At 49.2% G+C, this 20,364-nt stretch overlaps 1 protein-coding gene and 1 long non-coding RNA gene across 3 annotated transcripts; one reads left to right on the top strand and one right to left on the bottom strand.

Moving 5' to 3' along the window:
• Positions 1–853: 853 nt before the first annotated feature.
• Positions 854–5,637, bottom strand: LOC132647127 (histo-blood group ABO system transferase 1-like). Its single transcript, XM_060366706.1, has 2 exons — positions 4,743–5,637; positions 854–4,641 (listed from the first exon to the last, which is right to left on the bottom strand). The coding sequence occupies exon 2, from the start codon at positions 4,584–4,586 to the stop codon at positions 3,492–3,494; it is 1,095 nt and encodes a 364-aa protein (XP_060222689.1). The 5' UTR covers positions 4,587–4,641; positions 4,743–5,637; the 3' UTR covers positions 854–3,491.
• Positions 5,638–5,746: 109 nt separating this feature from the next.
• Positions 5,747–7,543, top strand: LOC132647007 (uncharacterized). Of its 2 annotated transcripts, none has more exons than XR_009585300.1 (3): positions 5,747–5,841; positions 6,426–6,494; positions 7,297–7,543. It is a non-coding gene; the product is annotated as an uncharacterized LOC132647007 (long non-coding RNA). The 2 variants fall into 2 exon arrangements; XR_009585299.1 differs by having other exon boundaries at positions 6,808–7,543.
• The last annotated feature ends 12,821 nt before the right edge of the window (positions 7,544–20,364 follow it).

The following is a 20,364-nucleotide window of genomic DNA, read 5'->3' as shown; positions in this document are numbered from 1 at the left end:
TCCTTGTCGTCAAACTAAGCAAGATAACCAGACGAGGCTATCTCCCTAAAGTGGGTTTTGAGAAAAATATCTTTTTAAACGCAGGAGAAGATGGGGCTTATATTAGCCACTACAAAACTGCAAGAGTAGAGGATTTTCTAGGGCTTTTGGTTGCACAGGAACTTGGCAGAACACTTCAGTTATTTAGCAGAGCGACTTAGAGGGTGGAGGTTAGGGTTAGGGTGTGGAACATGTTAAAATCCAGAAAACGGGCCAAGGGCTAGTCAAATCCAGAAAACAGAAATGACCTTGATAAAATGGCTTCTAATCTTAAAATGGAGTCAGGCTGGTCCATCAGTGGCTACACACAAACAGCCTTAATCCTATCCATAATATTGAAAGGGAAGTTGGAGAATTTCTCCATCCAACCTAAGATGTACAATAAAGCCACATTCATCAAAATGCTGTGACGATGGTGAAACAATAGACAACTGAATGGCTCAATAAGCAAACACGGAGCTTGGGAATCAACTTCCATAAGTGTATCAAATGGATCTTTGACGGTAGAACCGGGCACCAAAACAAAACAAAAAGTCACAGAACCGTGCTAAAACCATGATAAAAATGAAATGGAGTGTTCTTAGAGGCAGCACAGTGCACATTAGGAAAGATGCTGGCAGGCGTTGGGGACAGGTGTGGACAGGATGGGGCTGAGGGTGGAGGTGGAGGGGACGGGGTCGAGATGGCCCTGAAACTGTTAAATACATTAGCCACCTAAGAGAATAACTGACTTCTCCGCCTGCTTTGTAGCAGTATAAGGATCATACATAAAAGTCACCGTGTGTGTGTGTGTGTGTGTGTGTGTGTGTGTGTGTGTTTCCCTATCAATCTCTTTACACAGGGTCTGTAACTGAGCCTGGACCTCACAGACTCAGCTGGCCTTGGCCAGCCACTGCACTCCAGGGACCCTCTTGTTTCTCCTTGCCAGTGGTGACAGAACATTTCTGCACATTTCACATATGTATATTGTATTTACATCATTTCCTCCAACTCCTCCCATGTGCCCCTGCTTCCTCTGTAATTAATGGACCCTTTTGCTTTATTTTTATTTTCACACACACACACACACACACACACACACACACACACACAAATGAATCAATATGTAAATACAACTTGCTGAATCCACTTAGCGCTGCTTATGTATGTGTGTGTTTAGGGACGATCACTTGGTACTGGATAACCAGTGAGGGGCTCATCCCTGGGGAGGACTGATTCTCCCCCTCTCAGGAGCCATTCTTTGCCCGTACACCTTCATTAAGGGCTGGGGCCTTGTCAGATTTCCCCTATTCACACTGGCGTGGCCACTGGCACGGGTGTGAGCCTATAACCGGGAGGAACCACAGAAACCAGGGAAGTAAAGAGGACTGTGGTGGGTAGCAGGGGGGAACTCTAGAGGAGGGTAGCAGGACCTGGGTGCTATGGAAGGGGAAGTGGGAAAATGAGGGGGAACCTTAGAAGTGTGGGTAAGGAAGGCAATAGTGAAGGAGAGGGAAGGAAGAGAGACAAGCAACACTTGAGCCTGTATGAAAAGGCCATAGGGAATATTAGTTCACATTCACCTAAAATTACGTTTAATATGTGTAAGTGTGTGAATATACATATGTTCAGAGTTTAAGGGGAGTTACAGTATTTGGGCTGACAATAGCATAGCTTTTCTAACAAAAGCCCAGCACCGGGCACGGGAAACTCCCTTTGGAGTTGTTGGTCAGGTGGAGTCCAAGTGACTGCCCAAAGAGCTGACTGCCATTGCCCCTGCCTGTCTCCCAGAAGCAAAAGGTGAGTCCCTGTCGCTGAAGACGACATGCAGCAACGGATGTGGGGCTGGAAGGAATGGAGCTAGAGCTGAGCCAGAAGCTTCCTCCCTGAGGATGAGCCTGCACAGTACTGTGTGGGAGAAAAGCAAGCAACAGTCCTACCCTCCTCCCTGAACCACAACTCTGACAGTCCTGGAAAGGTATCCTCAAAGACGCAATAGTGGCACCGACATCTCAGTGGCAACCAACAGCCGTCCAACTGAACTTCCAGCTCAGAAGAAGGGAACTCATGCCTGGTACCAAAAGCCTAGTCAACTACTTTGGGCAGCTGAGGTCATGGAACGTAGAGAGACCTACTTCTGCCGGTTTCCTAAGCCGCCATCATTTCTAACTGCATTCTAAATACTTAACTTTATACCCCCAGACAAGAGTAGCTCTCAGCTGGGCAGCGGTGGTACACGCCTTTGAGCCTTGCACCTGGGAGGCAGAGGCAGGCAGAGCTCTGTGAGTTCAAGGCCAACCTGGTCTACAAAAATGAGTCCAGGGCGGCCAAGGCTACACAGAGAGACCCTGTATCAAAACAAAAACAAGAAAACAAAACACAGACAACAACAAAAACAAAACAAAAAGTAGCACTCTCCCTTCATCAAAGAAATTTCCTTTCCCTCAGATGGAAACATCACAGATAATTACCCTGGGGTGGGAGGGGCTGGCCAGACCCATTGGATACATCTACAAGGGAACACCTAACTCCCAAGGAACATCACGGAAGGGGGCAGAGGACCAGGTCATCTGCTCTGAGGATGTGTCCTATATCCAGAAGCTATACCCATAAAATCTCAGCAATATGGTTGCCCGAGCACCTGGGAGTTTTGTTGTTTGCTTTTTTGTTCTGTTTTGTTTCGTTTTTCTAATGTGAGTGCTGCAACTTGGGTCCTCATGTCTGTGTAGCAAGCATTTTCACCAACTGAGCCACCTCTGCTGCCCCATTAAAAACCACTTTTAACTGTCAGAGCTGGGCTTTCACGACAACACAGACTTCCTGTTGGCTGCTACAAGCACGGTTTTCCTACTGACAGGAAACGAATCACAACATTGACGCTGAAAAGTGAGTGACCAGGATAGGCAGGCGAATGACAGGGAGACCGGCCTTACAGCTTGCACAGGGACAGAGAGACAGCTGAGGGCTAGAAGGTCTTCCTTTGAAATCATGGTCTTCCACACGATGATGAGATCTTTCTTCTGTGTGTGTATGTGTATGTATGTATGTGTGTGTGTGCGTGCGTGTGTGTCTGTGTTATGGTGCTCTGCTACATTTGGGGATTGGATGGGAGACAACTCTCCTCAGCATTCAGGGAGAAGAAGTGGGGCTACCCTTTCTGTTACGTCTGATCCTAAATGAAGAGAGCATGTTGGCGGTGTAGAGTTAGAGAGAAGGCTTGGTGGTTGAGCGCAGGCACTGCAGACATTCAGGGTTTGGTTCCCAGAACTCACACGCGCAAGCATCCCTAACTCCGGCTCCATGGGGGTCAGACGCCCCCTTCTGGTCTCTGTGGGCACTGCACACATGAGGTGCACATACATCCATTCAGGGACTCATTCATGTAAATCAAAAGACAGGGAGTGTTACGACGACGACGAGGGCTCGCTGCCCACCGTTCTCTGTCTCTCTCTGAGTAGTTTCTGCAGATGCCTTTATTCAGCGAAGTCACCACGTGTACGCGTGTAATTCTTCGGCAAGTCCAAAATCTTGACGGGCTTGATGAGGCTGAACAGGTTCAGCTGACTCTTGGACCACCTCTCTAAAGCTATATTTTCACTGAACATGTACTCCGAAGACAGGATCTTGGTGGGTTTGTGGTAAAGCAGGTACTTGTTCAGGTAACTCTCGTCATAGCACACGGCCTCGATGTCACTGGCTTTGTCTTTTATTATCATCTGGTGACAGGCTTCCGTGAGCCTGTGGACCTCCGCCACCGACCCCCCAAATAAGGACCCCGTGTAATAAAAGTCCCCCTCGTCCTCCGGGATGTAGGCCTGGGACGCGGGCCGCCGCTCGTAGTGGAACAGCTCCCGGTTGACCATGTAGAAGCTCAGGTGGAGGGTGGCGAACAAGGAAGAGAGAATCTCCACGCCCACGTCATGCTGGAAGCTGATGTCCACGTCGGCACACACCAGGTAGGACACCTCCCTGTGGAAACGCTGGTTGGCATAAACGCTGAGGAACTCCATGCGCTGCATGGAGACGTCGTGCCAGAGGTCATGACCTGGGATCTGGAAGACGGTCAGCTTCCTCCCTTTGTGCAGGGGGATGTGGGGGACGGAGGGAGGATGGTCCGTGAAGACGTAGTAGTTCACCCTGTGGCCCACCATGAAGTGCTTCTCGGCGGACGTCAGGAACTGCTTCAGATAGATGGTGTGTCTCTGTAAGGCGAACGCGGTCAGCCCGATGGTGGCGTTCTGCAGCCTGAACTGGTTGTTTAAGATGTCAATGTTGAAAGTCCCTTCCCACACAACTGGGGCGAGCCAACTGGCCAGAACGAGGACGTCTCTCCTAGTGGGTTGGAGCAGGCTTGGCTGGGGATATATCAGTTTTGATGAGGGTTTGTCTTTCAGTCTGTAACGTTCTGCCTCAGCCATGTTTGCCCTGGTTAGCTCACTTTTGTGAATCTGGCTCCTCTGGTTCCAGTAGCCGTAGCCAACGATGGCCAAGAAAAGAGCAATTAGAAGAAAAGCTGGCTGGTGAAATGAGAAGTATTGCCTAGACAGTATCCATGACGGCTTGGCCATGGCCCACGTCCAGTAGAAGTAGGCAGGGTCTGTCAATGTTCTCAGCTCCGTGACCCTGCCGAGAGACGGAGTGAAAGAGCTGGCATCGCAGAACCCTCCCCCCCCCCGTGTCTCCCTCCTGCTCCTTCTGAGCCCCTATCACAGTGCAAGAGGTACCTGAAAGCAGGGTGTCCAAGGTCTTCCTGTGGAGGGCGATTCCGGAGCTGTTACATGAGTTGGTAAATTCAGCTTCGGTTTGCGCAAGAATTGCTCAGAAGGACCCAGTCCGCAGACACGGGGATCTTCAGGGCCAGAATGCAGAATTCAGGGCCCCTGACGCAGGTGATGTGGACACTGAGGGCAGATTGTGATGAAAGCAAGACAGGCAGGACCACCAAGAGGTCAGAAGCCTATGCTCTGACCTGCCCCTCATGCTTCTTGGCTTGGGGGCTTCATTTAAATGAGGCATCGCTTGAGAAGCCTGCGCTAGAAACCTGGATAAGAGAGACAGGAAGTCTCCAGGTCAAAGGTCACTTTCCATTAGACTCCAAGGAGCTACTCAGATCTCCAGAAGGGTCTAACTTAGGAGGCAGGAACCCATATACTGTGCTTCAGGTTAGGCTACCAAGTTCTTATATAGTATTTGGATGTCACAGAACAAGCCTGTGCGTAAGTGCTGGGGGACCCTCCCAGCACAGATGAGGCCTTAGACATGGCTGACTACACCTTGAGGACATGACCAATTGGAAAGAGCAGAGACCAACTAGCCATCCAGGTGCCAAGAGTAAACTCTCAAACCCCTGATATAAAACCCTCCATTTGTATTAGTTTGCTTTCCATTGCTGAAATAAAATTGTGTTTGTTTCTCTCTTAACCTGGCTATCACACAAACAATTGAGACTTTTATATTTGTTTGATAACAAGCTTCACAACACAATAACCGCACAGTTGTTACTCTACCCTAAACCCTCTAAGATAATTTGGTTTCCTCCCAGCGTGCATCCTAGAGATACTTGCACTTCGTAGCTTTGCACAGCTCCTCCCCCGATGCCTGATCGACCTCACCCACGGCCGAATCCCCTCTTTCCTCCTCTAACTCCTCCTCCCCTGACTGGCAGGAAGTCCAGCCCTATTCTCTCCCTGCTCAGTGATTGGCTGTAAGCTGCCTTATTGACAGCTGAGAAGCAGTGTTTACACACCATGGAGACAGAAGATTCTCAGAACAAGGATTGTACCCGGACACGGAGGATACAGAAATCGGCATTTGAATTACGCGGTAACCGTATGCCTAGACTAGCCTTTTAAAATAGGTCCTGGGGATAGAACTCTGGTACTGTTGCTTGCAAGGCAAGCATTCTGCAGACTGATCGTGCCCCAGCTTCCTGTCAAGCTGTTTTCCAAGTGTGCCTTAGGCTTCCATTTCAGCTGAGTCTCAGACACAGCCCACTTGCGCTGGATGATTTTTTTTGTCAGCTTGACGCAGGCTAAAGTCATCTGAGAGGAGGGAAGCTCAATTAAAAAAAAAAAATGCCTCCATAATTTCTGGCTGTAGACAAGCTTGGAAGACATTTTCTTAATGAGTGATTGATGCAGGGCGGCGGGGGAGGGGGGGCTGCCCAGCCCACTGTAGGTGATGCAGTCTCTGGGCTGGTGATCTTAGGTTCTATAATAAAGCAGACTGAGCAAGCCATGAGGAGCAAACCAGTAAGCAGCACCCCTCCATGGCCTCTGCATCAGCTCCTGCCTCCAGGTTCCTGCCCTGGCTTTTTTTTTTTTTTTTTTTTATCGTGAAACATCGATATGGAACGGTGAGACAAATAAACCAAAGATATTTGTTTTGGTCGTGATGTTTTGTTGCAGCAATGGAAACGCTAAGATACCACTATGTGCCTCACGGAAGATTAAGTCTGACATAGACCCTTTCCCACGGTAAGACAGAGTAAGAGACCTATGCTGGGGAAAGGGCTCATGCCATTCAGAAAGTGAACCTGGTTGGCGGTGTTTGTTTCCGCCTTCTTGTACAAGAAGTGATTGGAGAGGGGCATTTTGCCGGGATTCTGAAGTGTCATTAGCTCCTGGGAGCACATCAAGAAAGACGGGATGGATAGGGCTGCTGGCGAGGGGGCATACTTTGCTGTTCTTTCTTTGAGACAGGGTTTGATGTAGCCCAGGCTGTCCTCACACATGGGGTGTAGCTGAGGATGTTTAATGTTCTAATCCCCCCCCATCCCCACTTGACTAGTGCTAGGATTACAGGTCTGCTGGGGAATGGCTGACTCCACCTCAGTGCTTCATGAATGGAGAGCCACATACCGGAGTTACTCAGCACACAAAGCCTGTGATGACCCACGGCCTTAGGGTCCTTGCTCAGCCAGGGACCCCCTAGTTATGGAACAAAAGACGGGAAGTCCTGAGGATCCCAGCAAACTCTGACTCCTGCTTAGCCACCTCCAGGAGAGCACAGCATATGTACTTTTAGGATCGGCCTCCTCCCGCCGGTCTCCAACATTCTCCTCTAGTCACTATCGTCACTTGCCAAGTGACCACAGCAACTTGCAGAAGAAAACATTTCATTTGGGGGCACGAAGCTCCAGAGGGTCAGTGCCCACGACCGGCATGGCACGGTGGCAGTGAAAGGATCAGATTAACTTTGTAAACTATATGTCTTCTAAAGCCCATAGTTTTGAGTTTTAGGTCCAGGTTAAGCTAAAGCCTCTTAGTACCTTTCCAGAGAACGGAGACATGTGACCCTATCTGTGAGGACATCTACCCCATCTGTGACCTGCTGGATCATGTGAAAGGGACGGTCCTGCTGGCCCAAAGCTGCAGGATGTGTGGACGGAAGGGTGTGTGTACTCTGGGACACACTGCGGCTTCCACACCGAGATGTTTTCTATGCTTTGTTTATTTCATTTTTTGTTTTCTTTTGTGGGGAGGTTGCAAGGACGGAGGGCAGATACAAAGGGTTGGGGAGATCAGTGGGAGGGGATGCATGATGTGAAACTCACAAAGAACAAAATAAATAAATAGATAAATAAATAAAAACTGGGAGTTTAAATTGCTCCAAAAACATACAGCGAAGAAGCCCGTCAGGTGGGAGGGGGAGGGGAGGGAGGGGCAGATGGTCTTAGAACTTGGGCAGATTGTACTCAGTACCTACCGAGGTGACGAGTTGGGGTGGGGCATGGGTAATGGTCAGGGGAGCTGGAGAGATGGCTCGGTGGCTAACAGCGCTGGCTTCTCTTTCTGTGAACCTGGGTTGGGTTCCCGGTGCCCGTACATGGCGGCTCCCAACCTCGCACACACACGGGCGGCATGCACCCACACACATGTAAATAAGTTAAGCTGGCACAGCTCTGATGAACCCTGCTCAGGTTATTATAAAGTCGAGGTGTGGGCTAGCTGGGCTTGGGGTGGGGGGAAAGGCGAGCAGGAAGGAGGACTTCAAAGAGCAAGGCTTCAAAGAGCATTGAACGATTAGCTTGAAAGATTAGCCATTCTGCCGGAATCTGCCAAGGCCGCTCTGACCACTAGGGGGCACGAGAGCGCTCGTGTGGCCGCTGGTGCCCGCCTGCTCTTTTCTGCCAGCGTCAGACAGGAGCCAGAAGCAGAGCCTGGGCTACAGGATCCACTCATTAACTCTCAGCCATTTCCCGAGCACGTGGAGAGCGCCTGGATTCAGCGGCTCCCACGCTGGGAGGCCGAAGCAGAAGGACCAGCACGGAGCTAACTGGCTCAATCTCCTACCCCGTCCTGTTTAAATTCATGTCATTCCCAAGCAGGGGGAGAAAAAAGATGATTTGGGGAAGAAAGAGAACCAGAAAGGGGGTATTAGGGACGATGGAGGTGGGCAGTAGGGGAGGGTGTGATTTAAAAGAAATTATGATGAGTGAGACAGATGTATCAAAGGGCAAACTTATCACTAAAACTTATCACTGTGTGCTGACCTTAAAAATTAACTGAGCCCAGTGTGGTGGTGCCCATCTTTAATCCCAGCACTTGGGAGGCAGAGGAAAGCCAGTCTCTGTGAGTTCCAGGCCATCTTGGTGTACATAACAAGTCCCAGGACAGCCGGGCCTGTGTAGTGAGCCCAGACCTCGAGAAGATAAAAGTAAAATCAAAAGTAAAACTTGTTGATTCATGAGGATCTGCCTCCAAAGATTACGGTTTTTCCTCATCTGGGGTGTTATTATTATTTGTTATTATTATTGCTACTATTATTTGAGACAGTGTTTAGACTTATCCCTGGGGGTAATGCACCAGGGATACTCAGACACAGATGGATCTCTGTGAGTTCGAGGCCAGCCTGGTCTACAGAGAAAGTTCCAGGACAGCCTGGTCTACTGAGTGAGTTCCAGGACAGCCTGGGCTACAGAGAAAGTTCCAGGACAGCCAGGGCTACACAGAGAAAAACTGTCTCAGCAACAACAAAGAGAGAGAGAGAGAGAGAGAGAGAGAGAGAAAGCAAAAAGATTAAGATTAAAATATGGCTCAGTCAATAAAATGCCTGTTATATTAGCCCATGCCTGTTGTGTTGGTAAAAAGCTTATAGTGGAGGTAGGCCTGTAATTCTAGCTCTAGGCTGGCCTTGAATTCACAGGCACCACCAGGCCTGGCTGAAGTTTGGGTGACAGCAAGGCCCTGGGACCTGCCTTTCTCCATCCCCCAGGGTTAGGGCTGCAGACATGCCCAGCTTTTTACACGGATGCTGGGGGGGCCCAACTCCCATGTTTGTGCTGCAAGCAGCTTACCCACTGATCGCTCTGTGTGTGTGTGTGTGTACATGCGTGCACGAGAGGGGAGGAACTGGAGGTAGCTAACCCGTTGCTATGGTGACGGCATCAATCGACTCCTAAAGGCCGGTTCTCTTAATACCATTGCAGCAGCCATTAAAATTTTCCTAACGTTAGAGGGGACATTTGGTCCGCAGTGACACGCCTCTCCCACCGTCTTCTCTCTAACTGCCCTCCCCAAATTGCTATCCTGAGATTCTTACTGAGCTAATTTTCAGTGTCTGGGTTGTAATGACTAAGAACGCGGGCTGCGAGCCGAGACTCGCGTGTGCCGGCCGCGGCTGGGTTTCCCTCTTCCTGTGCTTGTCCTCACGGCTGGAACTAACTGTGCCCCTTCCTCCCCATAAACGGATATGCACCAGACGGAAGGGCTTGGTGAGTTGAGGACACCGAGGCACATAGCGATCGTTTTATTCTTTTCGTAAAAGAAGACGGGGCTGGACAGATGGCTCAGTGGTTAGGACCCCTGCTGCTCTGTCCGAGGCCCTGAGTTCGGTTGCCAGCACCTACATTAAGTGGCTCACAAATGTCTGTAAGTCCATCTCCAAGCAAGCCAGTGCCTTCTTCTGTCACCCGAGGGGGCCTTCACACACTTGGCAGAGGCACCCGGACACATGCAATGCGTGCTTAAGTAAAAACAAAAATCTCTAACTAAGATTGAAAAAAAACAAACATGAAAATAGATCATTTCTTCTGAGCCGAATAGGAGTGGCCACGGCCCAGGAACACAGGCTCAGGTTACCCCAGTGACTGTGGGGACAGTCACCTGAGCTTTAGCAGCTGTAGAAACTGGACGGTGGGCCTTGAGGGTAGCAGGGGAGCCCAGAAAGGGGCAAATCTCTCCCGCAGGCGTCAGACACTGTCACTTTAACAATCTTAGTGCTGGGGGCTGGAAGCTACATTCCTAAATGTATTACCTGGAGCTGGGGGACACTGGGTCAGGCGGGGAGATGGGGACTGGCGGCCATTAAGGAGACTGAAGGCCTGACTGAGCGGCCGCAGCGCCCCACCTCTCTGCAATTACAGGCCTCCAGTCAGTCAGCCCTCGCCACCTCCAAACCAACCGCGTCTTTTTCAGACAGCCTCTGCCCGCGGCGGTTCACCCTCTTTTCTGTGGTGGAGGAAATGTCTTTCAGAAGCCTCCCGGGGGGGGGGGGAATGCTCACAGGCAATCTTTTGGGACCCTGTTTGCCCCCAAATGGCTAATTGCGTTTGCTTGGTAGCCGCATGGAAGTCTAAGTTAAATAGCTGTTTGCTTTCTCCCCCAGAGCTTCCAATGTCCTTTCAACGACCATCTGAGCGCTCCAAATATCTTCCTACGGCTGTGCTGGGCGCTCTCCATGTCTTCCTAATCCTGCTCAGTTGTGGAAAGTTTTCCTCCTCCTCCTCCTCCTCCTCCTCCTCCTCCTCCTCCTCCTCCTCCTCCTCCTCCCCTTCTTCTTCCTCCTTCTCCTTATTAGTTTTTTTTGGGGGTGGGGTGGGGGCAGGGTTTCTCTGTGTGGTCTGGCTCTCCTAGAACTAGCTCTGTAGCTCAGAGTGGCCCCAGGAAAAATGTCTATCTCTGCTTCCCAAGTGCTGGGATTAAAGGTGTGCTGCCCAGTGGGACATTTCCTTTTTCTTTCCTTCTTTGTTTTCTTTTTTAAATTTTACTTACTACTCCGTTTTCTCTTTCTTCAAATTCTGAGTTGGTACTTTGATGTTGCTACCTTTTCTGTTAGGATCCCTGTTGGATTTTTTAGCCTGCAGAGACTCTTCCTCCTTGTGTAACATTTGTAGACGATGCGTCACTTTTTTAAACGTTTTTATTGTTCGAGTCTTTGTGAAGTTCACATCGTGCACCCGACTCCCACTCCTCTCCCCATCCCTCTGCATCCATCCTCTCCCCTGGCAACCCCCACACCAAAGGAAAACAGAGCAAAATCTCTCTGTGGAGGCCGAGGTGCGTCACGGTGTGTCCTACAGTAAACACTTTTGCCCAAATATCTTTGCAAATGCAAATGTTCACTGCAGTGGGTCATTGGTCTGCTTCGAGGCCTCTGGCTTCTGCTACGCCATCAATACTGGATCCTCACGGGGACTCCCCTCAAATATTCTGTTGTTTCCCTGTGTCATGGAGGGCCATTGCATCTGCACCAGCCCCTTCATGCAGTCCAGCAGATCACAGATGGGGTGGATGTTGGGGTGGGCCAGCTCAGAGCCCTGGATCTGGGCCTGGTGTTGGTCAGCCCACCAGCTCTCCTGAGCCACCGGCACCAGCCAGTTCTCCACTTTTGCCCAGGTGAGGAGCCGGAGCAGCTCTCCTGCTTAAGGCAGCGAGGCTAGACAAGCTCTCCTGGGCTCACTCCCTCAGGTCAGGCCCTTCTGAACCCATGCCACCAGGGCCAGCTCTCCCCCACTGCCCAGGAGCAGCCAGTGGAGGGTAAGGCAATTTAATTATTTTAAAATAATCTTCTCTAATCTTTTTTTAAAGAAGATTCTATTTATTATGTATACAATGTTCTGCCTGCGTGTCTGCCTTCACACCAGAAGGGGGCACCAGATCTCATTATAGATGGTTGTGAGCCACCATGTGGTTGCTGGGAATTGAACTCAGGATCTCTGGAAGAGCAGACAGTGCTCTTAACCTCTGAGCCATCTCTCCAGCCCCAAGTTTTGTTTTGTTTTGTTTTTAAGATTAAAATTCTTTTTATTTGTACATGCATTTGTATGCACGTGAGTGAAGGTAACTTCAGAGGACAGAAGGGGGCACCAGATCCCCTGGACCTGGAGTTAATATGGCTGTGAGCCACCTGAAATAGGTACTGGACACGAACACCCATCCTCTGCAAGCGCAGCCAGTGCTCTTAACCACTGAGCCCTCTCTCCAGCTCTCATTTCAGCTCCAGCACGCCTTTACTCCCAGCACTCAGGGAGGCAGAGGCAGGCAGAGCAGTGTGAGTTTGAGGCCAGCCTGTTTTACAAAAGGAGCTCAGGACAGATGAGGCTACACAGAGAAACCCTGTCTTGAAAAAACAAAACCAAACCAAAAGAACATACTTTTCTACTTCTTGTTTACTGGGTGATTTTACTTATGCATTAATGTGGAACTGTCTAGATTTTTTCATCTTTTTATCTGTTAGTAAGTTGGGTTATATTTATTGGCTTGCTGTGTCAGGCCATCCTTGGTGTAATGTCAGTTCACTAACACTTTACCTACTGTGTTTTCATCTACGTTTATGAGCTTAATACTTCCCCCAGTGAAACTGACAAAATTGCCAAACTTTGATATCACGGTAGTATTGACAGGAGTTTGAGGGACCCTGGCTGTTATCCTAAGTGGCAGCCAGGAACAAAGCAAAGAGCAGGTCCCAAAGCCCTGGGCACAACAGGAGCCAGGAACAAGCTGTGTTTGAAGCTGATAATGATGATCCAGGATCAGATGGCCCTAGCAGGACAAGGGCAAAGCAGCCACTCCAAAGAGCAAAACGGGGTAGGAGTTACCAATGCAAAGGTGAACAGAACATGGCTGGGGCCAACAGAAACCATGCCAAACTCCGGTGTGAACCATTTGGCAGTGCCCTTCCCATGATGGAGGGCCTGCTAGCCTACCATCGCTTTGGTGGGAAGAGCAACCAAGACACTGAGCAGGTAGGGAAGGCTTGTGTCTCCTTCTCACTCCAGGTTGGATAGCTCTGTCCAGCCTTGGAGGAGACTAGCGAGAACCTGGAGAAGGTGGCACACTTGGGAGGCAGGGGTAGGCGACTCTATGGGTTCAAGGCTAGCCTGGTGAGTGAATTCTACATAGTGAGTGAATTCTGGGTCATCCAGGGCTACCTAGAGCAACCTTATCTCGAACAAAAGAAAAAAGGAAAAACTAGCAAGAGACAGCCTTCCAATAGACTGCTGCCCCAGAGGCTTTCGCCTCAGGCTGGGAACTCAGTGAGGCTCTGACTGCCTCAGCCTCCAATACCTACCCTGTGGCTAGCAGTCCGAGACCTAGCCTCAGCCGCTGAGGCCTCTGTGCTCCCACCTCAGAGGAGAATCCATTCCTGCGGCTGTCCCTGCCCCCTGAGACCGAACTCTCTGCCAGTCTCCCGCCACAATCAAGTGTTCAAGTCCCGAGGTTCCATTTCACTGCGGTGTCCTGTCTTCCCCGGTTGAATTGTTGATTGCGTGCTTGTAAAGTTCCCCTCGGCTGCTTCCCCTCAACTGTCTGCCCACCTCAGGCCTGGCGAGGTGGGAGAGGAAGCGGTCGGAGACCAGAGAACTGACTCAAAGCTGACCATCAGGGAATCACCCTCACTGCTTTCTGGAGAGCATTTCCCTTTAGAATTACCATTCCCTTGGAAACCCTGCTCAGAGCCTCCTGGTTTGTGTTTGTGTGGAAACAGTGGGGAGAGATGCTAAGATGTAAGGGGTGCATGTGTGTGTGTGTGTGTGTGTGTGTGTGTGTGTGTTCAATCAATAGCTCGGTTATCCACTTTTTATGTAACTGCTTTTGCTCTTTTCTTGAATATGTTTCAGCAATTCCTAGGAATTGGCTCGCTGTGTCTAAGTTTTAATATACTGACAAGAAATTGATTGAAATATACTCATTATTTTTATATCTGCTGAATAAGAACCTCCCTCGCTCACATTCATTCTCTCCTCTCTCCTTTCTTCCCTTTCTCTCTTCCCCACCAATGTACCCAGTTTTATTAGTCTTTGATATGTGATAAAAAGGATAAAAAGAAGATATATTTCCTCCTAATTGTATAAAGTTTGCTCATCAGTGCCCCTAAGTGTATATATATATATATATATATATATATATATATATTGAGATTCGTTTTTCCTGTGTAGCCTTGACTATCCTGGACTCACTTTGTAGACCAGGCTAGCCTCGAACTCACAGAGATCCCCCTGCCTCTGCCTCCCAGAATGCTGGAATTACAGGTATACACCACTGAGCCCAGCTGCACCCAAGTCTTCAATCTTTATATTTTTCCAAAGAGTTGAATTTTGTGTATCTCTATCAGTGTTATCTGTTTCCTGTTTCATTTTGAAGCCCAGGCTGACCTCCAACTCACGATCCTCCATCTCAGCCTCCCAGTGCCTGGATCACGGGCATGTGCCACCATGTACCATTATGTTCATCCTTTTAAGAATGTTCTTGCTACCTCTAGGTCCATTTATCCTCCCCCCACCCTTTTCCAGTGGACTCCCTGTGCTTTGACCAATGTTTGGCTGTGGGTCTCAGCACCTGTTTTGAGCCGTTGCTTGGTGGAGCCTCTCAGGGACAACTCTGGTTGGTTCCTGTCTACATGAGGTGACAAAGCTCCCCAAGAAGACCATCAGAGCCAATCAACCAGGGCCCAGAGAGGCCTTCAGAGTCTGAGGCACCAACCGAGGACAATGCATGGTCTGGACCTAGGTCTTCTACATACAAGTAGCCAATGGGCATCTTAGGCTTCATGTGGACCCACCATTTAGGGGAGGGGGGAGATCTCTAACATGAACTATGTTGCTTGCTTTTTGACCACTCCCCTCCCCACCATGGGACTACCCTACCAGGCCACAGGAGAGGTAGACCAACTCAGTCCTCATGTGAAGAGATGAGCTGGGGTGTCTGGGTCAGGGGGCTCCCCTATTCTGAGGAAGGGGGGATGCGGGAGGGAGAGTGGGACTGGGAGGAGAGGAGGAAGGCGCCTATGACAGAGATGTAAATTGAATTAACTTAAAAATGAAAATAAAAAGGGTTTTGCTTTTTTTCCATTTCATCCCATGTCTTGTTTTCTGTCTCTTTTTTTTTATTCTTTTCTTTTATTTGTTTATTTTTATTTTTATTTATTTATTTTTTTTGAGACAGGGTTTCTCTGTGTAGCCTTGGCTGTCCTGTACTTGCTTTGTAGACCAGGCTGGCCTCAAACTCACAGAGATCTGCCTGCCTCTGCCTCCGCCGTGCCCAGCCGTTTGTTTTCTCCTTTCTCTCATTTTATCTCTGAGTTTCTTCTTCTGCCTTGGCATCTTCAGACTGACGATTTCTGCTCTCGGTTGGGGTTCCGCACTCACTCTGTTGTTTTACACAAGGTTCATCTTGTCAGCAGTTCCCGCCATTTTCGTCAGTGACCTCCACTCCCCTCGAACAACACAAAGCTTTGAAACGTGTTCCCTCTAGCCTCCGTCCTGTCAGGCCATTATCGCGTGCATGGGCTCTGTTGTATTTGGGTTTTTTTAGACTTCTTTATTTTATGTTTTATGCATGTGAATGTATGTTTTATATATGTTTTTCCTGAATGTGTATCCATACACTGGGAACATGATGGCTTTGGATGCCTGGAACCGGGGTTGCAGACAGTCATGAGCCGCCATAGGGGAGACTGAACCTGGCTCCTCCGTGAGAGCAAGAGTTCTTAACTGCCATGTCAACTCTCTAGCCCTTATTTTTGTTTTGAGACCAAATGCTGTGTGGCCCTGAGTTCCTGATTCCTCCTGCTTTGGCCTCCTGAGTTCTGGGATTGCAGACCCCCCTACCCCTAAGGCCACCGCTTATACCTGCCTTAAAGTTGCCATGGCTGGTGACCCAGGAAGGCCGTCTCCTTTTCCACCCGCTAACCGGGAGCTTCGTGGAGGGAAGGATAGCCTTTGTCTCTTCCTGACAGGGAACTTCCCAGTGACAGGAGCCATGTGACTTCTAGTGTTGCTCCTGACCTACAGCCCCTGTGCCTCCCTCTCCCATCAGCCCGGCCTGGTCCCTGGCAGACAAGCAGCTTCCTGACTCTTTTAGTGCTGGCATCCCTCACCCCAGACCTCAGCATAAGCTGGTTCCTGCTTCACACTCAAAATAAGTAGCTGTTGGTCTGTCCAGCATGGCTGACCTCTTGTGTTCTGCCAGCTGTAAGACCATCTCTGTGGGTACACTTTCTCTTTCTTTCTTTCTTTCTTTCTTTCTTTCTTTCTTTCTTTCTTTCTTTCTTTCAGACAGGGTCTCAAGCCACCCAAGTTGGCCTTGAAGCCGCCTCCTCCGCTGGGAAATCAGGCAGGTGGCACCACAGCTGGGTTTTCCGAGTGTGAGAGCGCTGCTCTGGCAGCCTTCCCTCCTAGGCCACTGCCTGGTCTCAGCTGTGAGTGGACAGGACATTCCTGAATTCTCCTTGCTGGTCTGGCGCAAATCTACAAGAACAACTATAGCAGTAATTTTACTTGCAAAGAAGAATACACAGATTAAACCTTTTTGTTTAGAATTATGCATATGTATACGAGTCTGGGGGGGTGGGTTGTGCACATGAGTGCAGTTGCCTATGTAGAGGCCAGACTCTTCAGCTGCCCCGGGACTGGGGTTACAGGCAGTTGTAAGCCACGTCACATGGGTGCTGGGAATTGAACTCTCAGTCCTCTAAACCAGTACTTGCTCTTAAACACTGAGCCATCTCCCCCACCCCTACTTCCATTTGGAGCTGCGTCCATGGTAACGCAATCATGCTGGTGCCCGTGGCAAATTTGCTCCCTTCCCTTACTGTATAGAATTCCATATTATGAACGCCACACCGTTTGCTTAATCATTCTATCACCAATAAACATTTGTGCTGTAACCTGCTTAAATCCGGCAGCCCCTCTGTTGTGACCTACTTTCTTAGCAGAACTGTGGCTCCTCTGTTAACACCTGCTGTAGCCTTTAGCATATGGGAAGCCATTTTGCCCCCAAGTATGACTCTATGGTTTCATTTCTCAAACTGTGTATACTTTGTTACCTGGACATGCTGTGAAGTCCCCCAACTGCAGAACCAATCAAATTAAAGGCCAGTCAGAAACGCTTTGTCTAGCTGGTCAAGATGATGTAACGTTGAGTCCTTCACCTGGATACATGGTTGCGGTTTTGTTACCGCAACTGGCTATGGTTAGTTTCCTTCACCTGGTTACAGTTTTGTTACTTAGTTGTTACCTGGTTATGTTTTTGTTTGTTTGTATAAGAAACCTGCTTTAGGAGCAGACTCATGTTATATAGCCTGGCTCCCAAGTCCATATAATGGCCCTGGCCAGTCAGTGCCTGTTTAGTGAGTGTTCAGTAAATACCTGTTGAGCTCAGTCTGATCTGAGTGGTCAGTGAGTAGCTATTCCTGAACCTGTAACAACCTGTATTTTTTTTCAAGCTTGGAAGCACTATGAAGACAGTTGCTAATATAATTCTTAAAAATATGTAGCTTTTAGTGAATATTTAGAGTCTTTTTCCCTTGTTAGAACAAGTTGAATTGTTCCATCCCCCCACCACACACACACACACACACACACACACACACACACACACACACAAAGTAACTGTGATTAACTGTGGCCCTGACTTGATTTGGAAAGGGGATCTCTGTAAAGGAGATTAAGCTCAGGGTCCCAAACTGAAGTGGTTTTGGATTATCCCATGGACAAATGCCGGATGTGGTAGCATACAGCTGTTATCCCAACCCCCGAGGCTGAATCAGGAAGATGGGGTAAGTTCACAGTCAGTCTGGGCTTCGTGAGACCCTGCTCTCCACCCCGGACAAAAAACACCAAACAACAAGACATGGGGGTGTGGGGAGGGAAGGGGCTGTGCAAAGATGGAGGGAGAGATCAGGATGGCGCAGCAGCAAGATAAGGCATGTGTAGTGCCCACAGAATCTGGAAAAGGCAGGACAATCACGTAGGGAATGGAGGTACCCTGACACCTACATATACGTACAGACAGCTGACTCTAGAACTCCAAGGAGCCATTTCTGTTACCTCAGGCATTACTTACATCTGTGGTCATTTGTCAAAGCGCCCTAGGGAAACAAAGGCAAAGACTTTTAACTTCATTAACGAAGCTAATGAAGTTAATCCCTGTAGTCTCAGCCCTTGGGATGCTGAGGCAGGAGGATTATCATGAGCTTGAGGCTAGCCTGGACTACACAGTGAGTCTTTGCCTTAAAAAGGCTTCTTTCAGGCAGCCTGGCCCCAGGGCTCGGGAGCCTAAACTTTACCATCCATTATGAGGCGGCACAGGCAATTCAACTGGCCTGCCCTCAGGAGCTCTGGGGTCCTGACAATGTCTTACGTCACCCCCCGTGTCCTGTGGCATTGTGTGCCAGGGCTCGGTATGTAACCCCGCCATCTCTCCCTTCCATTCTCCCTGTTCTGCCTGTCCCTCTGATTCTTCATCTGTCTCTCCGCCCACTCTGTATTCTCCTCTCTCTTCTGTGCTCTCCCATTCTCTCTCTCTCTTACTCTCTCTGTCTCCTCTCCCTGGCTCTGCCCTCGTGGCTCAATAAATCTCTTTGCACCGCATCTGTAGAAGTCCATGTAATATTCATATCACAACACCATCAACAAACGCCCTGGCCAGAGTATTGGAGGGATGGCAATAAATGTAAGTAAATAAAATTAGGTATCGATCTGCTGCCTCGATTCTGTGCCACATTTGTGACCAGTGTGCACGTGTTTCATTTTCAACTGAGCTTTGCTCTCCATCCGCTTCTGGATGCTGGGAAGTCGCAAGAACCGGGTGCTGGCCTTAGAAGAGAGCCTTCTTGTTGGGTCCTAACACGGTGAAGGGCAGCACACGGCCAGCCACGTAGAGCAAGTGAGACTTCAACGGAAATTTCAAAGAAGTGTTTTGAGAACAGGCTTTCCCCTGTGCCAATCCATTGCTTTATTCTGAGAACAGGCGATGTGTGAACCGAAAATGGCCCCCTTGGGCTGGCATATATATATATATATATATATATTTTTTTTTTTTTTTTTTAAAGATTTATTTATTTTATTATTTATACAGTGTTCTGCCTGTATGTTCACCTGAACACCAGAAGAGAGCACCAGGTCTCATTGTAGATGGTTGTGAGCCACCATGTGGTTGCTGGGAATTGAACTCAGGAACTCAGGAAGAGCAGCCAGTGCTCTTAACCTCTGAGCCATCTCTCCAGCCCCCTTTGGTTGGTATCTTGAACACGATGATTGATCCCCAGCTTCAGACACTGTATGGAGGCCATGAAGCTCATGAAGCTGGGGCATGACTGGCAGAAATGGGTCACTAGGGGCAGACCATGAAAGTTATAGCCACGCCCACTTCCTGTTGTGTTCTCTTAGCTTCCTGTCATGTTCTCTCAGGTTCTCGGTTCACCGTAATGGAGAGTCCTGACAGGCTCCCCACAGTAGACAGAAATGCCTCTGAAACTGTGAACCACATTCATCAATGGCCTCTTAGTTTCTGTCAGGTATTTTGGTCACAGTGACACAAGGGGTAGCCAATGCAAGTGGGGTTTTGTATAATGTGAAGTGTGGACAGAGCGGCCTATCTTTGCCCTCTCAGGGCTTAATAAACTACCTTAGACTGGATCATTCAGACTGAACGGAATTATGACTCATGGCTCTGTTCAGTGGATGTCCATCCTGCAACCATTAAGCTGTCAGACTGTTCGTTTGTTTGTTGAGACAGTCTTGCTATATAGCTGTGGCTGGCCTGAAACTTGTTATGTAGACGAGGCTGGCCTCACAAAGATCTACTTGCCTCTGCCTCCTTAATGCTGGGAGTAAAAACAGGTCCCACCATGCCTGTCGATGCTTAATCCTTATAACTGACTTGACTGTAGTCAGAAATTCCACAGGGGTTTAACAGGGAGGGAGCCCCAGCCGAGATGTGTGCTGAGTCCTGGGCTGAATGAAAAGGAGAGAGTGGCTGAACGCCTGCCCTCACACTCATGGCCTGTTTGTTTGTTTGTTTTCGTTTTTCAAGACAGGGTTTCTCTGTGTAGCCTTGGTTGTCCTGGGCTTACTTTGTAGAACAGGCTGGCTTCGAACTTAGAGATTGCCTGCCTCTGCCTCCTAAGTGCTGGGACTACAGGTGTGTGCCGAGGAGCCCCGCTCCAACCTTCCCTTTTAAACACTGCTTTTCAGCCGGTTGTGGTGGCGCACGTCGGTAAGATTTGTTGAAGAAGGCAGAGGTAGGAGAATCACAAGTTCAAGGTCAGCCTGGCCTACAAATTTTGGGGAGCTGGAGAGATGGCTCGGTGGTTAAGAGCAATGTCTGCTCTTCCGGAGGT

Source organism: Meriones unguiculatus, chromosome 14 (genome assembly GCF_030254825.1).
Source record: "Meriones unguiculatus strain TT.TT164.6M chromosome 14, Bangor_MerUng_6.1, whole genome shotgun sequence".
NCBI lineage: Eukaryota > Metazoa > Chordata > Mammalia > Rodentia > Muridae > Meriones > Meriones unguiculatus.
This window is presented reverse-complemented; position numbering and strand designations above follow the sequence as displayed.